Source organism: Sinocyclocheilus rhinocerous, unplaced genomic scaffold, assembly GCF_001515625.1.
Source record: "Sinocyclocheilus rhinocerous isolate Xijiao unplaced genomic scaffold, SAMN03320098_v1.1 scaffold584, whole genome shotgun sequence".
Classification (NCBI taxonomy): Eukaryota; Metazoa; Chordata; class Actinopteri; order Cypriniformes; family Cyprinidae; genus Sinocyclocheilus; species Sinocyclocheilus rhinocerous.
The window spans coordinates 912400-936419 of record NW_015630348.1 but is presented as its reverse complement, the minus strand read 5'-3'; the positions used below and the strand labels follow the sequence as shown (position 1 = coordinate 936419).

At 36.4% G+C, this 24020-nt stretch overlaps 1 protein-coding gene across 4 annotated transcripts; it reads left to right on the top strand.

The window, feature by feature from the left end:
- The first annotated feature begins 49 nt into the window (after positions 1–49).
- Positions 50–20741, top strand: egf (epidermal growth factor). Of its 4 annotated transcripts, none has more exons than XM_016552424.1 (24): positions 50–1153; positions 4239–4435; positions 4645–4826; positions 5891–6118; positions 6229–6434; positions 7130–7243; positions 7357–7479; positions 10396–10518; positions 10614–10739; positions 10893–11029; positions 12210–12358; positions 12433–12537; positions 12791–13014; positions 13190–13357; positions 14352–14495; positions 14629–14727; positions 14835–14951; positions 15193–15318; positions 16768–16890; positions 17423–17591; positions 17901–18065; positions 20074–20173; positions 20265–20367; positions 20501–20741. In XM_016552424.1, the coding sequence occupies exons 1-24, from the start codon at positions 1012–1014 to the stop codon at positions 20623–20625; spliced, it is 3495 nt and encodes a 1164-aa protein (XP_016407910.1). In that variant the 5' UTR covers positions 50–1011; the 3' UTR covers positions 20626–20741. The 4 variants fall into 4 exon arrangements, with proteins under 4 accessions (XP_016407910.1, XP_016407909.1, XP_016407908.1 ...); XM_016552423.1 differs by having other exon boundaries at positions 51–1153; positions 10629–10739; positions 20483–20741; XM_016552422.1 differs by having other exon boundaries at positions 52–1153; positions 20483–20741.
- Positions 20742–24020: the final 3279 nt, after the last annotated feature.

Here is a 24020-nt window from a genome sequence, read left to right as displayed (position 1 = left end):
ATGCTGCCTCTGTGAGCAAAAGAATGTTCTTGCAAAAAATGAAGAATGTTCTAGCGATCAGAAAAGCATTATAGCATCATTAGTTATCTTTTGTTCAGTACAAGTTTATAAAGTTTACATGTCAGTTGAATTAGTTATTGAATTCTGTCCAGCGTGACGTCATAGCGGGTCCTGTGAGTGTGTGTCAGAGCAGGCATTGTGCTGCATTCCCTGCTTAAGCAGAAGGACAGGGAAGCTGTTGTCGCTGTACCTGCCACATTTTTCCCAGAGCAGTGCCTCTAATTTCTGTGACAATATGACAGTCATTTGTATAATAAGATTGCGTGTATGCGGGGTAAATGGGAAACGGGAGAAGCACTTACAAGCCCCGTCCACTTCGCCAACTCTGGTGATTCTTCACTCTGAGGGCCAGACAGAGCTTATGCAGACACAACAACACTGGTTTAATGGTTTGTGTGTGAGTGAGGAAGCATCCCATTACTCATGAGCAGCACAAAAAGGTGTGACCACTCCTACTAAATCACATGCATAGACTGGGAAAGGCCAGGAGGTGAACTCAGGGTGACTTGTGTTATTCTTTTAAGTTGTAGAAGGGCAGTTTTTGTGTTTCTCAGGCTCAGGCGCAGAGTCTTACACCAGGGAAAACCCTCTTCTGAGCCCTTGCTGGTCTCACCATGTGTCAAATTTACCATGGGACTGTTAGGAATTTCATACTTTGCTTCCAAAACAGCTAGAGAGCAGGAGGACCAGAGAGATTGAGACTCTGTGTGTATATGTGTGCCTGACACAAACCTGGCCGTCCTACAGGACTCTCACTTTCAACCTGCTTTGTGCGAAAAGGACACCTCTGGGATACAGATGCACTTTTTGGAGACTTTTCACCCAGGTTCTCATTTAGTTGGAGCTGGTTGACTGCGCGTGTAAGATGTGTGGTGGTTACAGCTGCATGGTGTGGTGCTGTGATCGGGGAAATACCTAAGAGGAGAGGCCTGTAGAAACTGAGATAAGATTATGTTCTGGAGGACGATAGCAGCTACCTTTCATTTGTGGTTTTGGATGGTGCGTATAGGCCCTGCCGAAGCTTCAGGCCGTGTGGAAGGAGCATTATGCTGGGGTGGACGACCCTGGGCTGCTGGAAACTTCAGCTGTGTGGGTAAGTCCGTATGCTCATTGAAGTTTTGTTTGTGTGATGTTTCAATCAAACATTGGAGATGTTTCTTTTATTTTATTGTGTTTCTTTTATTTTGTTTTATTTTATTCATTTGTTTTTTGCTAGTATCATTAACCAAAACCTTGAGGTTATGTGTCAAGGGATGCTTGTGTATGAAAAAACATACACTTTCAAAAGGAGAACTTATTACAGAAGTAATATACTTTAAAAGTGTATTTTATATATATATATATATATATATAGATAGATAGGTTATGTGTCAAGGGATGCTTGTGTATAAAAAAACATACACTTTCAAAAGGAGAACTTATTACAGAAGTAATATACTTTAAAAGTGTATTTTATATATATATATATATATATATAGATAGATAGATAGATAGATAGATAGATAGATAGATACTGTGTTTTTATTTGTGCAACATGTCTTGAGAGAGCATGTTTGAATGCATACAAGCTCAGGTGAGGTTTGAGAGCCACTGCAGAGGGGAAGATTTGCATCAAATGATTTAAAGTCTGGTCTGTTCCTCATATAAAGCTATCAAGCGGGCCAGGAAGATTTGAAATAAAAATCAGGAGATTTTATGGTAGTTTAATTGTGCTTTTAGTCATTTTTGAGGCTTATTGGTAATGGTCACCATCCAGTTTTGTTGTATGGAAAAAAAAAAAAATCTCCATAAACACCAAAGTACCGTTGTGTTCCATGATAGAAAGAATGTACAGGAATGAACCACATGAGCTGAGTCAATAATGACTTGCAATGAATGGGTGACTTGTTGCTTCAATATTTAATAGGATGGCCATTATATGTCTATGAAGAAATAAAATCTTATTTGCAAACAAAAAAGGTTAATGAAGCACTAAATCCTAAGTCGTTTTGGACCCATTGCTTTAGAGCCGCAGTGAGAAAGGAACTTGACCCTCCCTTCATGAATCATAATATTTATCCTTATCAGCGTAAGTCTAAATATCTTGCTGAATACCTTTTAAATCAGAGTACATCTTAAATATGAAGAAAAACTCCCTTTAATTAAAAAAAATAAAAACTGGCTAAACATAGCTGCCATTGATGGATTAGTTATTTGTTGCTTGATAGACTTTGTAGAAATCTTCAATAATTTACGCTTAACTCAGAATTCATCCTCATCTAGGTTGCAAATAGTGACTATTGATTGATAAACACTAACCATCATCATATTCAACATTTTCCGTTATTTGTCTCTGCACATCCTAGCAACATGGCTGTGTGTTTTTGTAATCCATTCAATCCTCCACCATGGTGTGTGTTGCTAAGATACAGTTGCTTTATTTCGACAGGCATCTGTGAGATCGATGTGTGAACCTCTCCCTATTAAAGCATGAAAAGACCTGTCGCTTAGCAACATTAATTCACATTCTGAATGACATTATAGGTGCTAATATGGATGATAGAAAGAATGTACAGGAATGAACCACATGAGCTGAGTCAATAATGACTTGCAATGAATGGGTGACTTGTTGCTTCAATATTTAATAGGATGGCCATTATATGTCTATGAAGAAATAAAATCTTATTTGCAAACAAAAAAGGTTAATGAAGCACTAAATCCTAAGTCGTTTTGGACCCATTGCTTTAGAGCCGCAGTGAGAAAGGAACTTGACCCTCCCTTCATGAATCATAATATTTATCCTTATCAGCGTAAGTCTAAATATCTTGCTGAATACCTTTTAAATCAGAGTACATCTTAAATATGAAGAAAAACTCCCTTTAATTAAAAAAAATAAAAACTGGCTAAACATAGCTGCCATTGATGGATTAGTTATTTGTTGCTTGATAGACTTGATAGACTAGGTTGCAAATAGTGACTATTGATTGATAAACACTAACCATCATCATATTCAACATTTTCCGTTATTTGTCTCTGCACATCCTAGCAACATGGCTGTGTGTTTTTGTAATCCATTCAATCCTCCACCATGGTGTGTGTTGCTAAGATACAGTTGCTTTATTTCGACAGGCATCTGTGAGATCGATGTGTGAACCTCTCCCTATTAAAGCATGAAAAGACCTGTCGCTTAGCAACATTAATTCACATTCTGAATGACATTATAGGTGCTAATATGGATAGGGAAGAAAGAGAAAATAATTAGCAATTTTATGACCAAAGAATTAATGTATTTGTTAGCCGACAGGCCTCATTTATCAAACAGCTTTAGTTTAGGGTCTCACTATAAGGTTTCAGGGAGGTTTTATGTTAAAGTCTTTGCAGACCACAGTTTCATCTCATCAACTTGTGAGACAAAGTAAATTTTTAAACATTTAATCCTTCGTTTAAATATTTAATCCTACTTTGAACTGAATTTCTGTTGACTGTATTTACAAAGATGCACAATATTATGTAAACAAATAAACTATGTTTATGATGTTTATGACTCTTGACTCTACAACCTTTATTGCATTCAGTCTTTAACAGAACACATCATCTTTACAGACTGAGTTACAATAGGATAATTAATAATACATACTCATTACAGCAAACAAAAATCAAACAAATAAAACAAGAAAAATAATTAAAAAAGAAAAAAATATGTAAAACAAGACAAATTATATATATATATATATATATATATATATTCTTGTTTTAATATATACATATTTTTTTGTCCAATTATACACTTCAATCTGAACAACATTGCTACCAACCAATCGGAGCACTGACCAAATCTCAAACCCCGCCCCAAAAATCAGAGGGCTGTGATTGGTTGATAGAAACGGCGTTCAGGAAAAACAAAATCTGTAAGCATGTCCTGCTTGATTGTAAATCATGTTTTACCGTTATGGTCAAAATATTTCTTATAAATCACTATAATTTGACATTGTAGATATATTGTTTGTTGCCATGCAGTTTAATTCTAAGAATGGATTTAGTATTTTGATTTGAAGAGCGTTTTGCACATAAACTTGGTAAAATGGTTATTGCACTTCAAATTAGGATCAGATTAGAAGTCAATGTCAATGTTTAATCTTTTTCAAAGTTTGTGTCCTTTTGATTAGTTTTCTCAGGTGTCTCTATTTGTCTCTTTAAAGATCCTGAACCTTATCTGTTACTTGGCCTTGGAAACAGCATTCAGAGAATGAACCTTGATGGGGACCAGAGAAGGATCGTGTCTAGGGTGGGAAGGTCCATCTTGTTGGATTTCCATTTAAGTGAGGGGACGATGTTTTGGGCTGACACCCATGCAGGACAAATCAGCAGGGCAGGACTGGATGGAACACGCAGACAGGTAATACTGAAGCCCCATTAATGTTATTGTTGTTTATTTTATTTTATTTTATTTTTAATATGCATGTAAGTACCTATATTTATATATAAGTCTTTAGCTGAAAGTTATTTATATGTCCTATAAATACGTTATTTTAGTTTTAAATGCCATCAGTGATTGTTTGAAGCCCGTTCCAAGCCTCTTAATGCAGTTTTGGTTCATTCTTTCAGAAGCTTCTCTCATCAGTGAAAGGAATCACAGGTCTGGCTGTGGACTGGATTGAAAACGCAGTTCTCTGGAGCAATGCGGAAAAAGGAACGATACAGAGAATGGACACAGATGGGAGAAACGAAAAGATTGTCCTAAGAGACCTGTCTCAGCCAAGAAGTGTTGTTGTTGATCCAAATGAGAGGTAAAAATGAGAAAAACTATACAGTCATTCAAGGAAAGAAAAAATGCACTTTATCAAACCTGGCATACTTTAGGTTGATCTCTTTGAAAAAAGAAAATGAAATGCACAATGACAATGAACAAAGCCATAAAGATTTTTTATTTTTTATTTTTAAACAAATAATAAAATATTTGTACACTACCAGTCAAAAGTTTTTGAACAGTAAGATTTTTAATATTTTTTAAAGAAATCTCTTCTGCTCACCAAGCCTGCATTATACTAGCTTTTGAATGGTATCATGTAACAAAATTTTTTTATTTCAGATAAATGCTGATCAGGCTTGGTGAGCAGAAGAGAATTCTTTAAAAAACATAAATAATCTTACTGTTCAAAAACTGGTAGTGTATATATAATTGAAAAATAAAATAGACCTACATAAAAGAGCTAAAACTTCAATGGCAATAAATAAGAAGTTGTGAGCATATTGAGACATGGCTTGTGGAGCAATAGGTCAGGGCTGTTTCCCACAACAACATGTTTTACATTTTTTACTCTGTTCTCTCAGCAGTGTGCTTGTTGGCTGTAGGGGAGAACGAGGATGACTAAAGGCTTTGTCATTTGCACAGTTCTTCTCAGGACTGTGTTGCTCAAATCCTAGTTTGCTTGCTAGCTATAAATGCTGGAGCATTCAGACGGTCACATTCTTTGAAACATGGCTGGCACATAGGTGCAGATCTAACAGAGTGTCTCAAACAGCACACTGGCCTTACCTTTCTGTTAAAGGACTGGTCTGTGAAGAGATAATCAAGCAACCATTTTGGTTTCAATACAAATATCTCAACATTAGTAGATATTCATTGGGGGAGCTGAAAAGAAAATAATTTCAGTTGTATTCCAGTGAACTTGTATATTAATGCAGAATTAATTATTTAATTTGTATATTAAAATGTAAAAATAAAACATTGCTGGCTGATATGGCAACCATTATTTTCATGTTATAGCCAGTGAATGAAAATGACTTATATTAAAATACTGTACTGTTTTAGAGAGAGATGTATAAGAATGCTATCACAACATTTTTCTAGATATATTTTCTGGCTGTCAGATGGGTTGACTCCCAGTCTCCAGCGTTCAGACATGACCGGTGGGAAGAGGACAACAGTGCTGAAAGCTGCAGACAGACTGAAGGTTCTGGCTATAGACCACCGGGACAGAAGACTCTTCTGGGTTCAGCAGGGCCAAGGAGTGCACACTGCTATGGGGTCCTGCAACTATGATGGCAACATTATTAACGTCTTTAATCAGCCCTTCAGGTAAAATCTTCTAATGTAATAATATAAGAGGTAATTAATGTTTCATATATTAAACTTTTATAGTAAAAAAAAAAGTAGTAGTTAATATGTCCTCCCTGCCCTACTTCTAGATCACAGTCTCTGAGGATGACGATTTTTCTTGATTATGTCTGCCTAACGGACTCTAAGTCAAAAAGAATAATACGAGTAAACAAGTACACAGGGGGCCGAGTAGAGAATGTCAATTCCAAAAGGATGCCGCACCCCCCTGCTGATGTCAAAGTGGTACATCCCATCAATCAGCCAGTAGTGGGAATTCCAACTCAATTCACTCCAGGTTGGTAATGAAATAATTACACACCATCTTAATTGCTTTATAAAATGCTGGAGTATTTGCTTTCAAACTATCTAACCAAAACATGTTTGAATAGTTATTATAATTATTTATAACAATTATTTCATTGTTCCAATTACTCCACTCTTCTATCTATAATCACGAACTGTGTCAAACTTGGTGATTTTAAGTAGTGTTGGGTAAAGTTACTTTTAAAAGTAATACATTACAATATTGCGGTACTCTATAAAAAGCAACTAATTGCATTACTTGGTTACTTTCTATGGAAAGTAACTCATAATGTTACTTTTGCGTTACTTTTTGTCACCTGAGCTGGGCTTGCTTATTTATTTTTAATAAAAAAAATCCCCAAAGTTATATTTTGGGCAACTTTAAAGCCCCTTTCACACCAAAAATGAAATGAATAAGCCTCAGGCTGAAGGAAGTGCCTCTGCCCCTCACTCGCAATTTCAACAAATCAACTGCCGTTACTTATTTGAAAAAGTAGCTCAGATATTTTCTTGTAAATTTAAAAGTAATGCATTACTTTACTAGTTACTTAAAAAAGTATTCTTATTATGTAACTTGTAATGTGTTACCCCCAACACTGATTGTAAGTTCTTACAATTATCCTAAACGTCACATAGAGAGCAAATTTATTACATGCTTGGAAGGAGATGCCGTTTGTTCTTGTGCAGGCTGCAATCGACACACAGGAGAGTGTGTGAAAGTGTGTTCCAGTCACAGTGACACTGGTCTGTGCCGATGCAGGGACGGTTTTTCCCTCAGTAAACAAGGCAACTACTGTGAAGGTACAGCCTCCATTTCCCTTGTGAAACACCGTAACATCTAAAACACACAATAGCATTTGTGGAGAAATCCACAACTTTCTTCTTTTGTTCAAAACTCTCTTCTTCTCTTTCAGACATCAATGAATGCGCCCTGTGGAATCACGGCTGTTCACTGGGATGTGAGAACGCTCCGGGCTCATACTTCTGCACCTGCCCTAAGGGTTACCTGTTACTGCCCGATTTGAAGACCTGCCAAGGTAGGACTGGAAAATGGGGGATGGATTATGAAACACTAGCACTAGTAGCATACATAGCAATGAGCTGGAATTCATGGGTCAGGGACAGAGCGCAAGAGAGAATTTTAAAAGAAAAAGACTGGAAAGAGACAGAGAGCATCTCTAGACTTCATTGTTTGTGCTCTAATTGTGCATCGAGGCAGAGCCGGACAGTGCAACGTGAAAAGATTATGAGGTGAGATCAGTAATAAGGAACATATTTAGTCAGCAGCTTTGCCTGGCTAAGCAGGTCAAGAGCAAAGCAACACACGAGATTAACCCTCAATACAGTTCTCGCACCTGCGGACGCTCGTATGCACCTGCAGTCAAGTTTGTTGTCATGTTTTCTGACAGTCAAGATGCTTAGAGATGGGGAAATTACAGATTTCACATAATTTATGGAATAGATTTTTATTTATTGTGAATAATTAGAATTAAAGTACATTACAATTTTGAATGCAGAAAAAACATGTAAATGAATGCAAAAAAAGAAAAAGCTTAGTTTGAGAATGAGATGTCACATTATCCTCTCTTAACTCGGAGCATCATATGCTTTTAATCATTCTGACCAAGGGACCCCTTCTGCACTTTTACCTTTGTGGGTGGGATTATGGTCTTGACATCATAACGGGATTGTAGAGAGTGTCCCGTTAAGCTTGTTTCCCACCATATGGCTTCTTCAAAACCTATCGTCGTTACTAGTGTCAGAACCATTCCCACTCTGGAATAAAAATATCTTATTTTTTGGAATTATGTGGTTATAAATATTTATTTATATTTGTTTTAACTGGTGTAATCACTTATTGTAACGGCAGGCCTTGTTTTATATGTATTAATTGTTAACCTGAATAAAACAAAATCTTCCCGACATTGTTAATTGTTTCAGGACTGGTGTTTTGCAAATATAGGATGATTGGATTTGGGATTATTAGGTGTCAGAATAAGGACTGTCTGATAGGCACAGTGCCACAAGGTCTGTTGGTTCAGAGAGGTGTTCGTGGAAACTTTGAGGTGAGAATTGAGCATCTGAGGACAGGGGTTTTGGAAATGAAAGATTGAGGCCGTAAGCTTTAGACTTGTTTGCGCTGTCTTGTCAGACTGTACAGCCAACCACACGTCATTCCATTTCCCCATGTGACCACGCTTTAATGATTAGTTTGAGGACAATATTCAAAGTGCCAATGGAATTAAATGTCAGGGTTGTGAACAGGTCATTTTTAACCCTCACACTGTTGAGACTGACCTTATTGTTACACTTGGGGCCCCGAGTATGTAAAATAAGTGTGAATTCTAAATTAATTTCCCTTCAAATGATATAAAGACCTAATCAAAACCCAGCAGAATGATAACCAGTATCCATTCTAGTAACACTGTTTTGTTGTTTTTGGGCTTAATATTAACTAGTTCTACAGGCATTGTAGAAAAATATACAGTAAAAGAATTTTGTGGATGTGAGAATTCACTCAAAGAACTTCAAATATATTTTTTGTTCAAATCTTCAAATTCCAAAATATTGAGTTCTTCAAGGGGCAAAAAACACATGACTTAAAATACTTTTTTGGTAAATGCAAAATGTATTTTAAAATATAGTTTGGACAACATAAATATATTGTTAAAATATATTAATATTTTAAAAAGTGGAAATGTATTAAAAATGTGTTTATGTAAATATATTTTAGTACATACATTATATCTTTTAACAATATCTATTAATAATTGTGTGTGTGTATATATATATATATATATAGATATAGTCACGGGAGGAGCAAACGACAGACACAGTGGGTGTGGCGTCAGGCCTCGGAGAGGCGTTTATTTCCAAATAATACATAACAGTGTCCAGAAAAGGGGATAAAGTGTCCAAAATAAACAGGGGACCTGGTGTCCTCGTCGTGCTGCGGGGTTAGTGAAGGTGGGGCAGTGTTCAAGAAGGAAGGGTCCAGTTCAGGGGCGGAGTCCGGCGGCCGCACGCGCTCCCCTCTTGGTCCCGGGGCGTGAGGGGCGGCGGCTTCGTCCAGCGGCTTCGTCCTTCGCTCTGGCCACGGCGCTTGAAGGGCTTATACGGCCCTTCAATATATATACTTTTTTTAATAAGTCTCTTGCTCATCAAGGCTGCACTTATTTGATCAAAAATACAGAAAAAACAACTTTGATTTCCAACGATGATAATAAATTAGCATATTAAATGATTTCTGAAGGATCATGTGACACTGAAGACTGGAGTAATGATGCTGAAAATTCAGATTTGCATCACAGAAATAAATTATATTTTAAAGTATATTAAAATAGAAACCCATTATTTTCCATTCGGTTCAGGTGTCCCCCCTCACACGCCCCCAGCCCTGGCTATTTAAGCGCCCCTCCTCTCTCACGCCCCCACTCCCGTCGGGAGCCTGGCGAAGGGCGGCGATTAAGGGACGGGGTGATGATGATAATTAGGGGGAGGCAGCCGACTCGTCACTATATATATATATATATATATACACTTTTTTTAATAAGTCTCTTGCTCATCAAGGCTGCACTTATTTGATCAAAAATACAGAAAAAACAACTTTGATTTCCAACGATGATAATAAATTAGCATATTAAATGATTTCTGAAGGATCATGTGACACTGAAGACTGGAGTAATGATGCTGAAAATTCAGATTTGCATCACAGAAATAAATTATATTTTAAAGTATATTAAAATAGAAACCCATTATTTTTAAATTCTAATAATATTTCACAATATTACTGTTTGGATTAAATATATGCTGCCTTAATGAGCAGAAGAGACTATATATATATTCAATAAAATGAATTGATGAGTTGCATGAATGAATGAATTTATTTTGTTGTAGTAAAACATTGTTGTAAATGACAGAATTTTAACTGGCCTGCTTACATTTGTCTACAGAGACTAAACCATGCGTGGAGAATGGCACAGTTTGTGATCATGCATGTGTACACACTGCAGAAGGAGATGTGTGTGTGTGTCCAGAGGGATCTGTACTAAATTCTGATGGCCGTTCGTGCACAGGTGTGTGTTGTTGTAAATCAAAGTACATTAAAAGCCAGATTATGTATGTATTTATGCCTGTGGCTGTTTTCTTCTCCATTGTCTCTATGTTTCAGGCTGTTTGTCTGCAGATCGAGGGGGCTGCAGTCAGATGTGTGTGACTTTATATCCAGGCAGGTGGGTTTGTGAGTGCCAGCCTGGATACCAGCTCCAGCCTGATGGAAAACACTGTGCTGCCGCAGGCAAGGCTTACAAACTTTCTATATATTCTACATTATGCCAGGGTGCCTGTCTGTCTCCCACATCTTGTCTCCTAGAATTATTGGGTTAAGCATAAGTGCATTTGCTTCCAATGACCTTGTGCGTCTGGAATCTCTTTGCTTTATTTCAAGCAGGACCTCCAATGTACCTGTTGTTTGCCAATATGGTGGACATAAAACAGATTAATGCAGATGGCAAAAAGAGCAAAACACTTCTGCAGGAACCGAGAGGCGGTATCATAGCTTTGGACTATGATCCAGTGCAGAAGCAGGTAAAAGATCACACACATGGCCGAGGAAGCCACTAGTGGACATGAGATGTAAATGCCAGATTATGTAAGGAAACAGAAATGAAGTCCAGGGTTCATGTTGACAATGTTTAAAGATGTATTTACTGCCATCTTGTGGTCACATAATTTAAATTCAAGCGGTCACATTTCTGTTTTCTGTATTAGTTTTTTTTTTCAACTGCTTACACACAAAATCTTCACTTGTCATACAATATCTGAAACCTGACACTCAAACACCAGAACCACACACCAAATCTGCAAAACCATACACTAATTCTTGGCCTTGGACTTTCAATTTTCAATTTCATAAAATGCTTCTTGCAAAACACAACACACAATTCACGATGTAACGCACACAAATCTAACAGGAATTAATATTATGGCAAAGGTGTTTGCAAATGTTTGCTTTTGAGATGTGTTTGTGATTTTTTTGAATGCAGTGCTTCATTTTGCAAGAGATGTGAGGCATTTTGCATTTTGTGTGTGCAATTCTTGGATTTGTGTGTAAAGTTTTGAAAAAAGAGGCAAAGTTTTGAAAATGTAAGCAGTTGAAAAAAACAGTAATGTGCACTTTTTTTTTTTTTTTTTTTACAGTACATACATTCAGGGCCATTTTCCAACATTCAAAATGTATGTCTCCTAAGTGTGAGCTTGGAGGACGAAATTGGCAAAAATAATAAGTCAATAAGTCCACAAAAAAATAAAATAAAACCCACATATTCATACATAAATAAATATATAAAATAGGTGCATGTGCATGGAGATATGCAAATAATATACTGTATATACATAAATAAATGCACCCATCAGCACTGGAGCACTTGAATTTTATTTCTATATCTCTATTTCTTTCATTTATATCTGTTTGCTTTGCACAACATTACAGTTAATAATAAATGAGTAAATAAATAAATAAGACAAAATACTGTACATTTATTCTTTGTAAAAAATTTATTTTAACCTTAATATATTTACTGTTAAAACAGTGGTCGTCAGTAGAATAAAGTTAATGGGATTGAGCTCATAATTTCCAACCAGACTTTACAACTCAGAACAAATTTTGATGTATTTATTTAACATTTTTCTCTGATATTTACTTGTGTTTTATTTTTCCTTGAAATGTCATGTAAAAGTAGTCATTAGGTTTTGTTTGTTTATTTAGGTGTATTTTGCAGATAAAAACCTGAAGCGTATTGAGAGGGCTTCACTGGATGGAGGTTTCAGAGAGATGCTGTTTTCCACTGGACTCGACTCACCCGAGGGTCTGGCTGTGGACTGGGTCCATCGCAAACTCTACTGGACTGATAGAGGGTAGGATACAGACAAATACTAACACACGTCCCCAGATGTGTATACCTTTATGACTTTACCATTCTGTGTTTCAGATTATCCTCTATTTCCCGCAGTGGTTTAAATGGCGTTGACAGAGAAATCTTTATAGATGAAGACATCCAGAAACCCAGAGGCATTGCCATACATCCTCAGGCACAGTAAGACCTTTGAAACTGCATGTTAATTTTCTTCTCTGCAGTTTGTCTTCATTGACGTCCTGTAAACTGAAAATTGTACAGTGGCCACTGACATTTTATTATGAAAAACTTTTTAATGAGGGAGAGTTCAGCAAAAATGACATTTATTTCATTGTACTGTAATCACCCTGTAATCACGACATTCCAAGGCAAGCAGCTCTTTGAATTAACATGGATTTTGGCATGCAGTAACTTCTCGTCTGTGTGTCTGGAGGAAGGTATATTGGACAGACATGGGTAGCCGTCCTGCAGTGGAGCGCTCAGGTCTGAACAGAGACGTGCGTGAAGTTGTGGTCAGCACCGGTCTGGTGTCTCCTAGTGGTCTAGCTGTGGATCACGGCTCCCAGCGTCTGTACTGGTGTGACCTGAGCAGAGGTGTGATTGAGTCGGCCAGCCTGGACGGTTCTGATCGCCATATGCTAAGCGAGAACCAAGTAGGTGAGGCTCCTCTGCCAAAAACACACTCACCTTCACTACACAAACAAATACTGTATGTATTATATATGAATGGAACACAAACTGCACTTTGTGGCAAAAATTATTTATGCTGGTTTATGAAAAAAAAAAAAAAAACGGTGTATGTAATAGGTTTTCTGTTTTTGCTTTGGCTCAGGTCGGCCATTTGATGTTGCAGTGTTTGAGAATGTGCTCTGGGTCAGTGACTGGGAGGGTCACCTGCTCTACCGGATAGACATGAGAACTGGACGAAACCCTGAGCGTCTCCGTGACATCTCTATCCAACCAGCTGCTCTAGTTGTTGTTCATCCTCTTGTCAAACCAGGTATGGATGCTCTGTCTTATTAATAGACTATCTGCTTTGGGTTTTACCAATATATTTAATAATGTGTAAAAGGGGCATAAGAAAATGGTGGTTGTTGCTTTATAGATTTATAAAGTTTTTTTGTTTGTTTTTGAAATCCTTTTATTCTCAGGAACGCTTGTATTTATTTGATGATGAATAATTATTTAAAAAAGTGCAGTAAAACAGTAATATTGTGAAATACTATTACAATTTAAAATATTTTTTTTCTATTTTAATATGTTTTACATTTTAATTCCTGTGATTCCTGAATTTTCAGCATCATTACTCCACTTTTCAGTGTCACATGGTCCTTCAGAAATCAGCCTAATATGCTGACTTGCGCAAGACACATTTCTTAGTATTATCAATGTTAAAATAGATGGGCTGCTTGATATTTTTGTGGAAAATTATTTTAATATTTTATATTTATTTTTTTTCAGGATTTTTTGATGAATAGAAAGATCAAAATAACAGCATTTATTTGAAATCTTTTGTAACATAAATGTCTTTACTGTCACTTTTTATCAATCTAATGCATCAATTTAATGCAATTTCTTGAAAAAAAATCTTACTGACGCCAAACTTTTTAACAGTAGTGTATTTCTATGAAAGGGTATGCCAAACTTTCAGAAATGTGCTTTGATCAAGCTCAAGCATGTTAATTTCATTAATTATAACGTGATTATTTAAACAATAAAAATGATAAAAATGAGGACACATCTGGAATATATTTTAACTCTTACTTCTAACATGAAAAATGGTCAGTTTGACAATGACAACAATGGCAACATCCACTCAAACCAAAGTAGTGATATTATTTAAAATTCACCCTATTTTCACTAAACTGTGAAAAATAAAATGAGCTATATGATTCCCATCTTTAAAGGAGTTTAATATTTAATTCAATATAGTAGGACAAACTGCATAACAGGAATGATCTGACTGCAATGCAGTGCATGTTTTCTGTTCCTAGGAGCAAATGTTTGTCTTTATGAAAATGGAGGATGTGCCCAAGTGTGTGAGAGCAGACTGGGATTGGCTCATTGCTCATGTCACTCAAAGCACGTTCTTTCAGCTGATGGAAAAGACTGTCTGCCAATCAATACATCATTCACTGGTCAGTATAATGAGAATAAAATTAAACAATGGAAAGAATGCTTGTCCAATATAGTCACATTAAACAATTAAAGCAATCTGAAAATCAACTCTTTGCATAATCATGTTAAAAATAGCTGTATTTCTCCACACAGAATCAGATGATGGTCAATCAAGTGATCGTTTGAGAAATAAAACACTGAATGATGAGAGCACACCGCTGGCCATGCTTTACACAGAGAGGACGGTTTCAGGTAGAAAAATATCAGCAACAATCACATTCATCATTTTTTGTGAACACACAAAAAGTGTGTTGCAGAGCTAACTAGAGGTAACTTGAGACTGATGTGATCTCATTTAGACCAGAATGACTGCTACTCTCTCAGATGTGATGTGAACGCTCAGTGTATGCAGAAGGAAGGCCGAGCCGTGTGTCAGTGTGTGACAGGTTTTGCTGGAGATGGGGAGCTGTGTGTGGGTAAGTGTGTGTAAGTCTGTGTGTGTTTGCGCTACATGTCAGATGATTTTGATTTAGTATAGACTGAAGCAGCTGGTTTGTGATGTATGTGTGAAACTGAATTGGAGTGTAAGGATATTGATGTGTGTGTGGGTGCGGTATGTGCCTGTTATTAGGTGAATTGATCGGTCTTTATGTAAATTTGGGTTTGTTTACATGAGCACATACATTATTGACAATATGTGTGTGTGTGTTTGCACAGACGTTGATGAATGCAAAGCAGGCCTGGCATATTGTAGTGTATCTGAGGCTGAGTGTGTGAACACAGCAGGTGGATATTTCTGCCAGTGCAAGACTGGATTCACTGGAGATGGTCAACACTGTATAGGTATGACAAAATATTTACACATTTATATATATAATCATTTCAAAAACATTCAATAACATCACTATGGTGACTTGGAATGTTTCATTCTGCTTTTGATTTGTTTGCAACTATTTAGTTTGACACTGTAAAACTACTCAAAGTAATTGACAATATTGTGTCTAAAATGTAAATGACTTAATATTAAAGGATTAGTTCACTTTCAAATGAAAATTTCCTGATAATTTACTCACCCCCATGTCATCCAAGATGTTTACGTCTTTCTTTGTTCAGTCGAAAAGAAATTAAAGGGGTCATATGATGCGATTTCAAGTTTTCCTTTCTCTTTGGAGTACGGTTGAAGGTCAAAATTAGTTTCAGTGCAGCTTCAAAGAGCTCTACATGATACCAGACGAGGAATAAGGGTCTTATCTAGCGAAACGATCGGTTATTTTCTAAAAAAAATTTCAATTTATATACTTTTTAGCCTCAAGCGCTAGTCTTGTGTAGCACTGCGTGAATTCAGTGCATTCCGTTTCATGACAGTTAGGGCATGTCGAAAAACTCCGATCTAATTTTCTCCTCCAACTTCCAAATCGTCCTACATTGCTGTTTTACCTTTTTTTTTTATATAAAGAGTGTTTGACCTTCTTTGCATGTTCACTTTGTAAACACTGGTTCGGTACTTCTGCAGCGATGTAGGATGATTTTGAAGTTGGAGGAGAAAATGAGATGGGAGTTTTTCGTCATACCCTAACTGTTTCGAACGGGACAGCACAGAGTACGCATGCGCATTGCAGAGCTACACAATACGAGCGTTTGAGGTTAAAAAGTATATACTTTTTTTTTTTTAAATGGCCGATCGTTTCGCTAGATAAGACCCTTATTCTTCGTCTGGTTTTGTGTGGAGCCCCTTGAAGCTGCACTGAAACTGTAATTTTGACCTTCAACCGTTTGGTAACCATTGAAGTCCACTATAAGGAGAATAATCCTGGAATGTTTTCATCAAAATTTTTTAAAGCAATACTTTTATTCAGCAAGAATGCATTAAATTGATCAAAAGTGACAGTACAGACATTTATAATGTTACAAAATAATTTTATTTCAAATAAATACTGTTTTTAAAACGTAATATTCATAAAAGAAATCCTGAAAATGTTTTTGTCAACATTGATAAAAAGAAATCAGTATAGAAAAATTTCTGAAGGATCATGTGACACAGAAAACTAATAGCTGCTGAAAATTCAGCTTTGAACAGGAATAAATAAATAATCATTTAATATTATTTTTTACTAATCAAATAAATGCAGCCTTGGTGAGCATAAGAGAATTCTTTCAGCAACGTAAAAAAAATCGTACATCATATATACTGTATGAGACTTGCAAATCATTGTATGTACAAGAGTACATCATAAACATTTCCCCAATATTTTCAATGCATATTTCCTGTGTGTGTGTGTCTTATCTTTACAGATATAGATGAGTGTCGATTAGATATGCATGGCTGCGATGTAAACGCTGAGTGTTTGAATGCAGTAGGAAAATATCAGTGCAGATGTCGACCTGGGTTCACAGGAACAGGATTTAGCTGTCATGGTAAGATTCGCCTTTTTATTGTTTTAACTGAAACAGTGTCTTTTAAAAATCATGTGTTGTGCAGTTGTCTATATGTAATGTGCCATAATCGTTTGAGACCATGAGCAGTTAGGACCTGCTAATCTGAGTTTGTGCAAACGGGTAATGCACTGACATTCAGCAGAAATGCATGATGCAATAATAATAGTAGTGACCTAATTTTCATGCTCTGCTTCTTGTTGCAGAGGAGTTTAAGAGCGCCTCCTCTTGTAGGAAAATATCAGTGCAGATGTCGACCTGGGTTCACAGGAACAGGATTTAGCTGTCATGGTAAGATTCGCCTTTTTATTGTTTTAACTGAAACAGTGTCTTTTAAAAATCATGTGTTGTGCAGTTGTCTATGTGTAATGTGCCATAATCGTTTGAGACCATGAGCAGTTAGGACCTGCTAATCTGAGTTTGTGCAAACGGGTAATGCACTGACATTCAGCAGAAATGCATGATGCAACATAATAGTAGTGACCTAATTTTCATGCTCTGCTTCTTGTTGCAGAGGAGTTTAAGAGCGCCTCCTCGTGGCCGAGTACAGGAAGTCCACTTGATGTCACATCGCCATGGCAACACAATAACTCTGTGCAGAGCTGCCCCTCTACACACGACTCATACTGTCTGTATGACGGAGTGTGCTTCTATTTCCCTGAGATGGAGTCTTACGCCTGCAAGCAAGTGTTTGCTTATATAGCTTTTGTCATGTGGAAGCTTCAACCTGACTTTTATAATTCTCATAATCCCTGTTTTTGCATATATTACAATTTCCTTTGAGCTTTAAACATAAGCTGATTTTTACAATGAGGCTTTAGTCAATGAGCAGTAGATGGCAGACTTGTACTAAAAATCATATGGCTTTTTACTGAACATTTGCCCTAGACAAAAAGGGCACACGTTAAGCGTATTCAGTAGACCATTTTATTCTAATATTATATAATAATGAATATTGCTTTTAATGATGGCTGTGTGTGTTTGTGCTGCAGCTGTGTGTTAGGTTACATGGGGGAGCGCTGTCAGTTCAGTGATCTTGAGTGGTGGGAGTTGCAGCAGGCTGAAGAGGAGAAGAGGAGGAATATGGCTATAGCAATGTGTATTGTGCTCCTCATCACTCTTCTCTCCATCGCTGCCTGCATCACCTACTGCTGCGGGTGAGAGTGATGCAGGCAAAGCTGGCAGGGATCAGAGATGCACGTTAATAACACACACTCATTTCTGTTGCTCTGGAGGCAATGGATTTTCAAAGAATAAATAATGAATAATCTAAATTATTATAGGTTTTTGTAAATTAATATCTACTCTACATGACCACCAGTATGTGGACACCTCAAATTTTATTAATTTTTTAGACGTTTAGATGTTCTAATGTTAATAACACTTACTGTACTTATTTCTGTTACTCTGGATTCATGAAAGCAATGTTTCAAAAATTAAATAATGAATAAAATGTAACTCATAACTAGAAAAGTTAAAAGTCTGTCAAGAAATAATTTCAGTGTTGGCTTGACAAAGCCTTGTTTGAATGTTTTGAATAAAATAAAATAAAAAATGTTGGTAATGTAAAAAAGGCCATAAAGGTTTAAAATTGATGGGTTATAAGATATTTCTTTGGACAAAGACAAGGAAATAGATAGATAGATAGTTAATAGATAGATAATAGATAGATAGATAGATAGATAGATAGAACATTTCCCCAGAATGCATCATCTTACCATTTTTTTTATTTGCAATTCAGTAAATTCTTCATCCTGTCATATCAATTCCAAATGACCTCCCTGAACGTATGTCCCAATACAGTTTAATTTAAGACTTGAAAAGGGGCCAGAATTTTGCACAACCCTGCCATAGTGTATCATGGTCAAGAAAAAAAATCAAACTGAAAAAGGTACAAAACCAGAGCTTCTGCCACAATTTGTCTTAATGCCTCCGATTTGTAGTGGATCCAAGAAACAAGATGAAAATAGAGACTGTGACAAAAAATGGCTCCAAAACAGCCTCTTTCCATTTCATCGAAAGCCTCTAATTGTTCGATTGCTGCCGGTCTGGGTTCATTTCCCTGCTTTACCAGGTGAACAGCGTGTAAAAGTGGCATTAAATTGTTTATTAGGAGAGGAGGCTGCAGATTTAAAGATGTTTTCATTCCCTTGAGCATGTGTCAGAAGTCTTTAAACACACACACACACACACACACACACACATCAAAACAGCTGGGTGATATTTTCCTCACCCTGGTTAAGTGTCTAATTCTCTATGCCTGTGTTTAGTGACACTGACCCGTGTGTGTGGTGTTTTGTTATACTCCTAAAGCAGCATACTTATGTCTGGTTACTCTGGCCCCTGCACCTCAATGCAGCAGCCGCACGCTTTCAATTACATGCTTGGTTTAGCTTGTACTACAGCAATTACATATCAAAATAGGTCATTCCTACACCCCAAAATGGACCCAGTGATCTATAACCTTATTTAAAAGCTACACGGGTGGCAATTTTTCTGTCTAAAATTGCGTTTTTCACTTGGTTACTCATGTTTCCGTTTTTATTTTTCTTCGTTTTTCTATCTATATCAACTTAAGACACACTTTCAATCTCACACTCATACTCACAAACACGATACTGGTTTGGTTTATCCCAAAGCCTATTATTGCCCCAGGTGTAGGGGTGAGACACACATATCCAATACACATGTTTGTAATATTGCTGCTTATCATACCTTCACGTCTCACTGCAGGTCTCCATACACTCAACAGGATCCGGAGATTGGTTTTGCCCTTGGTGTCAGTTAGCAGGGTGCCAATCCATGAACGGAAAAAATCAAAACGCCTCAGATTACTATTTACATAGATATGAGCGTTGTGTGACTGTAGTACATTTCATACGAGCCAGTTCAATGAATTTGACATTTAGCCTTTCAGAAACAAACAAACAAAAGATATGTATTCAAAGGTCATTGAATCTACAGACTTCATAACTAAAGCAGACAATGTCACAAGCTCAGTCTCCATAAAACAATAAATGAAATGAAAAGATACATCATATACCAAACTTTACATTAGTAAAACTTACATTACAAATTGCTCAATAGGTTTATTTTCATTCACTGATTACAGCGAGTATATAATGAAGTCAAAGTGATAAATATGATTTTTTTGGTCATTATCAGGTCTAAAAGACATTTTGGAACGTGTCCCTCAGAGGATGATGTGGGTGACATAAGCATGAGTGAGGACAGTATGACGGAGACAACAACAGCCGCTCCACAGGTAAGGTGTTTATTCTTAATGTGAGTTTTTGAATTTTCTGTAAGCATTTTTTTTTAATAATATTGTTTATTTACATATTGTGTGTATGCAGGTCTATGTGATTTTGGATGCTTCTCCTTGCGGTGATGAAAAGGTCCTTCATGTTGTAGGGTGTCCCAGAACAACAGTATGCCCCTCCTGCTCTTCAAACGCCAGTAAGAATCTCCTTTTTCTATTTTCTCCTAGATAGATAGATAGATAGAAAAAATCTCATTAGTCATTAGGCCATCAGCTTTCTGTGTTCTTATATATTGTGTTTTTTTAAACTAGGAGACTGTTTTGCTTTAGAAGAGGCTGGAAAGCTACAGAGAGACAACTGTGGTCAGGATGTTGCCAGTTGCTGTGTATCATGCGATATGAAGACCACTGATAATCTCATCTCTTTAGAAGACCCTCAGGCAACACCCCAGTGATTCATCAGACGATAGTCTTCATTGGAGACTGACCCATGAACTGATCATGTGAATATGTTCCATTTTAAAGTCATTGCCCTTCAGTGTTACAGTACAGCCAACTGGCAAAGTACATTAAAAAAATGTTGTTTGAACAAGATTTCACATTGAAGTTGCACCAGTTTTTTGTCAACAGATTTCATACAAAAGTAGGTTACTACCTGGTCACTATTTGTTGAAGTAAGGAGATTTGCACATCCCTCAAATGGTTTTATGCAATACATAAGAGCTATAGAATGTGTTGAGATCATGAATGTAGGTCATCTAAAGAGAGTCTTGTTTTTCTGCTTTTAACATTGCTGTTTATTGTCACCTATGAGCCATTAGACATAGAATCAAATTGCATACACTGTAAAAAATGATCGTGATTTTAACGGTAAAAGACTGTAGAAATGCCACAGTAAAAACCTGTTAAATGATTTACAGTAAGTTTCCTTACAATATACGGTGAATAACTGTAATAGATCTAACCTTTGTTTTCGAGAAAGTAGCCTCAGAGTCAACACTCATAGACTGTGTCTGAAATCACACCCTACAGCCTCATTCACTATTCCCTACATTAGTTCACTATATAGTCCACTAGACGGAGTGATTGAAAACAAATGAGTGAATTAAGACACTGATGAACAGCTGCTGTTAACAAGCAGAATCACTGAAGGAAAGAACAAGAAACAAAACTACAACTGACTTCCAGCCACAGCCTTAGATGAAATTAATCGAAATAAAACAGCAGAGGAGGATTACACAACTCCACAAACAGCATTACCAGCTTCACTCATTACTAACCAGTTTCACTTTATTTCTGTCATATATCTACAAAAATTCTTTGCGACTTAACCAAGGTTTATATTGTATTGAAAATGTTTGTTTGGTCTCACCATTTTGGCGATCAGTGGTTGCTTTAGTTGGGCTCTTGACCCTTGACTCTTTAATATTAGTTTTTTTCTGCTGTTGTGTTTGTGTATGTAAAGCACATTTGTTGTGACAAGAAGAGCCGAGAGCAATTGTAATAAAGTGTTTTTGATAACTATTAATAATGATGAAATAATCATCTCATGACCTTATTCACTGATCTCAATTAGTGTCTAATTATATGAGGTTACCAATTTTGAGATTCATAGGCTGACTGTTGATGTCTGTGTGTGTTTAAGTTCTGCCATAGTTCAAAGCTTTTATTTGTGCATATTGTGCTTAAGAATGTTTCACAATGATTGCGGTAATATGAGTGGTGCAACTCAAGAGTATTAGTTATATGTTACACACTTAATAAGAGATTAAACATTAGGTGAGATCAGACTAGTTCATGATGGCCTTGACATCACAAACACCAGTTTTATCTGATCATAGATTCTTTTGGCTTTTCTTGCTATAAAACCTACGTTAAATAAACACAGCTATTTTAAGCAACCAAAGAAAAACTATTTTTTAAAAGTCAAGGTTCAAGAGCCCAACTAAAGCAAACACCGATCGACATTATGGTTACTTCAAATGAAAGTACAACACCTAAAATCTCAATAAGAGCTTTTGTACACATATGACAGAAATAAAGTCACACTGGTTAGTAATAAGAAGCTGTTGATGCTGTTTGTGGAGCTGTTTAATCCTCCTCTGCTGAGATCTTGATAAATGTAATGTTTTATTTTCAGTTGATTTCATCTTTGGCTTTGGCTGTAATTTGTGTTTCTCTGCTCTTGTTTCTCTCTCCTTCAGTGATTCTGCTTGTTAACAGGTGTTCATCACTAATGCTCAATCCTCATTTAATTATCTCATTAACTTCATCACCGCTTCAGTGTCACTTAAACACTCTGTAGTGTGGACACATATAAGTGCTCTTTCAAACTGAGGATTTTGCTGTGGGATTAAAGGGGTTAAATGTGTCAGATGAAGAAAATTCACCGTAAAATCAAGAATAGAAAACAGCAAAATACTGTAAAACCTAACAGTCAACTTCCTGTTGTGTTTTGTGGGTCACCATTGTGCTGGAGAGCAGAGCCTGTGTTTAAGTAAAGGACGGACAGAGAAACACCGATGTTATGCTGCTTGTTGCTTTATTTAAAGGCAGTAACTGTGTAGTTACTGATGCAGTGTGAATCTCTTCAATAATTTCAGTCACACATGAATGTGTGTTGCTGTTATCTGCAATAGGTTTGAATTGAATGGATGCTTTTAATGACTTTGCATAAATCAGTAGATTTTTCTTCATGGACTTAAGCAAAATAGTTCTTAAGACCAATATGCTTGCGTTACTTAAACATTATAAATATTAGTTTATAAACAAATTCCAATTGGCCAAATTAAGTGCAGTCGGTTTCTGCAAATAAAACGAGTTAACTCAAAGGTTTGCATATTAACATTGTATCAGTTAATGAAATACAGTTTTTCACTGTAAATTTAAACAGTTCTGTAAAACCTAAAATGTTGCTACCGTATTTTTCACAGTAAAGTTCTGGCAACCATAGCTGCCGGTATTTTACCGCAAATTTTTTTTTACAGTGTAGCTCTGTAAATAGTAAAGATATTCTTCTTTTTGCTGAGTAGGATCTTATATTGAACTTTGTATTATAGTTATGAGAAAACATTCATTGTTTTAATAATGGAGCACAGTTGGTTTGAGGTAGCAAAGAGAAAATGGAGAGACACATCCTGCTTTGTGAGCAGAAAATAACATGTACTTGGCCTATTTTGCTTCAGGTGGTATAAGCATAACATTTCAATGGCATATCTGAACCTGCTAACATCAGCAGTGTCCTCACAGATCACAAGATATTACTACATAAAACACATCCTACTATGAACCAACTATTAAAACCTCAGGTACCAAAACATCATTAAACACATAACATTTGGTATCAAAAAGATATAAACCAAGATCGAAATACAATATTTAAATGAATTAAGGTTTCAGATTAGTGAATGAATCATGTTTTAATTATTCAAGAACAGGAAAGTTTAGTAGGTCAGGTTCCCCTCTGCCTCTCCTCAGTCAATTGTCTCACAGATATTCTAAGACATCATGGGAAAATAAAAGCAGCAAGCTATATCTTTATATCCATCTAACTAACAGCCAATGTATATGCTGGGATTATAAGGTTTTAACTTACATCTGCTATTTTGAACCAAAAGCCCAAAACAAGGACGCTGAAGGACAATGTAATAAATTAGACCAGACAGAATAACATCTGACCTGATGCCTTTTGTTCTCTCTTATTTTTTTCAGCTTCTTTTTCCTTGTAATTGATGTGATGTTGTATATGCATATTTATAACCTAACTGTAAAATATAGACATCTCAAAATAAAACAAGAGAATCTGAAGCTCATTGTGCATCATGTCCTAAGCCTCATTTGCACTAAACAG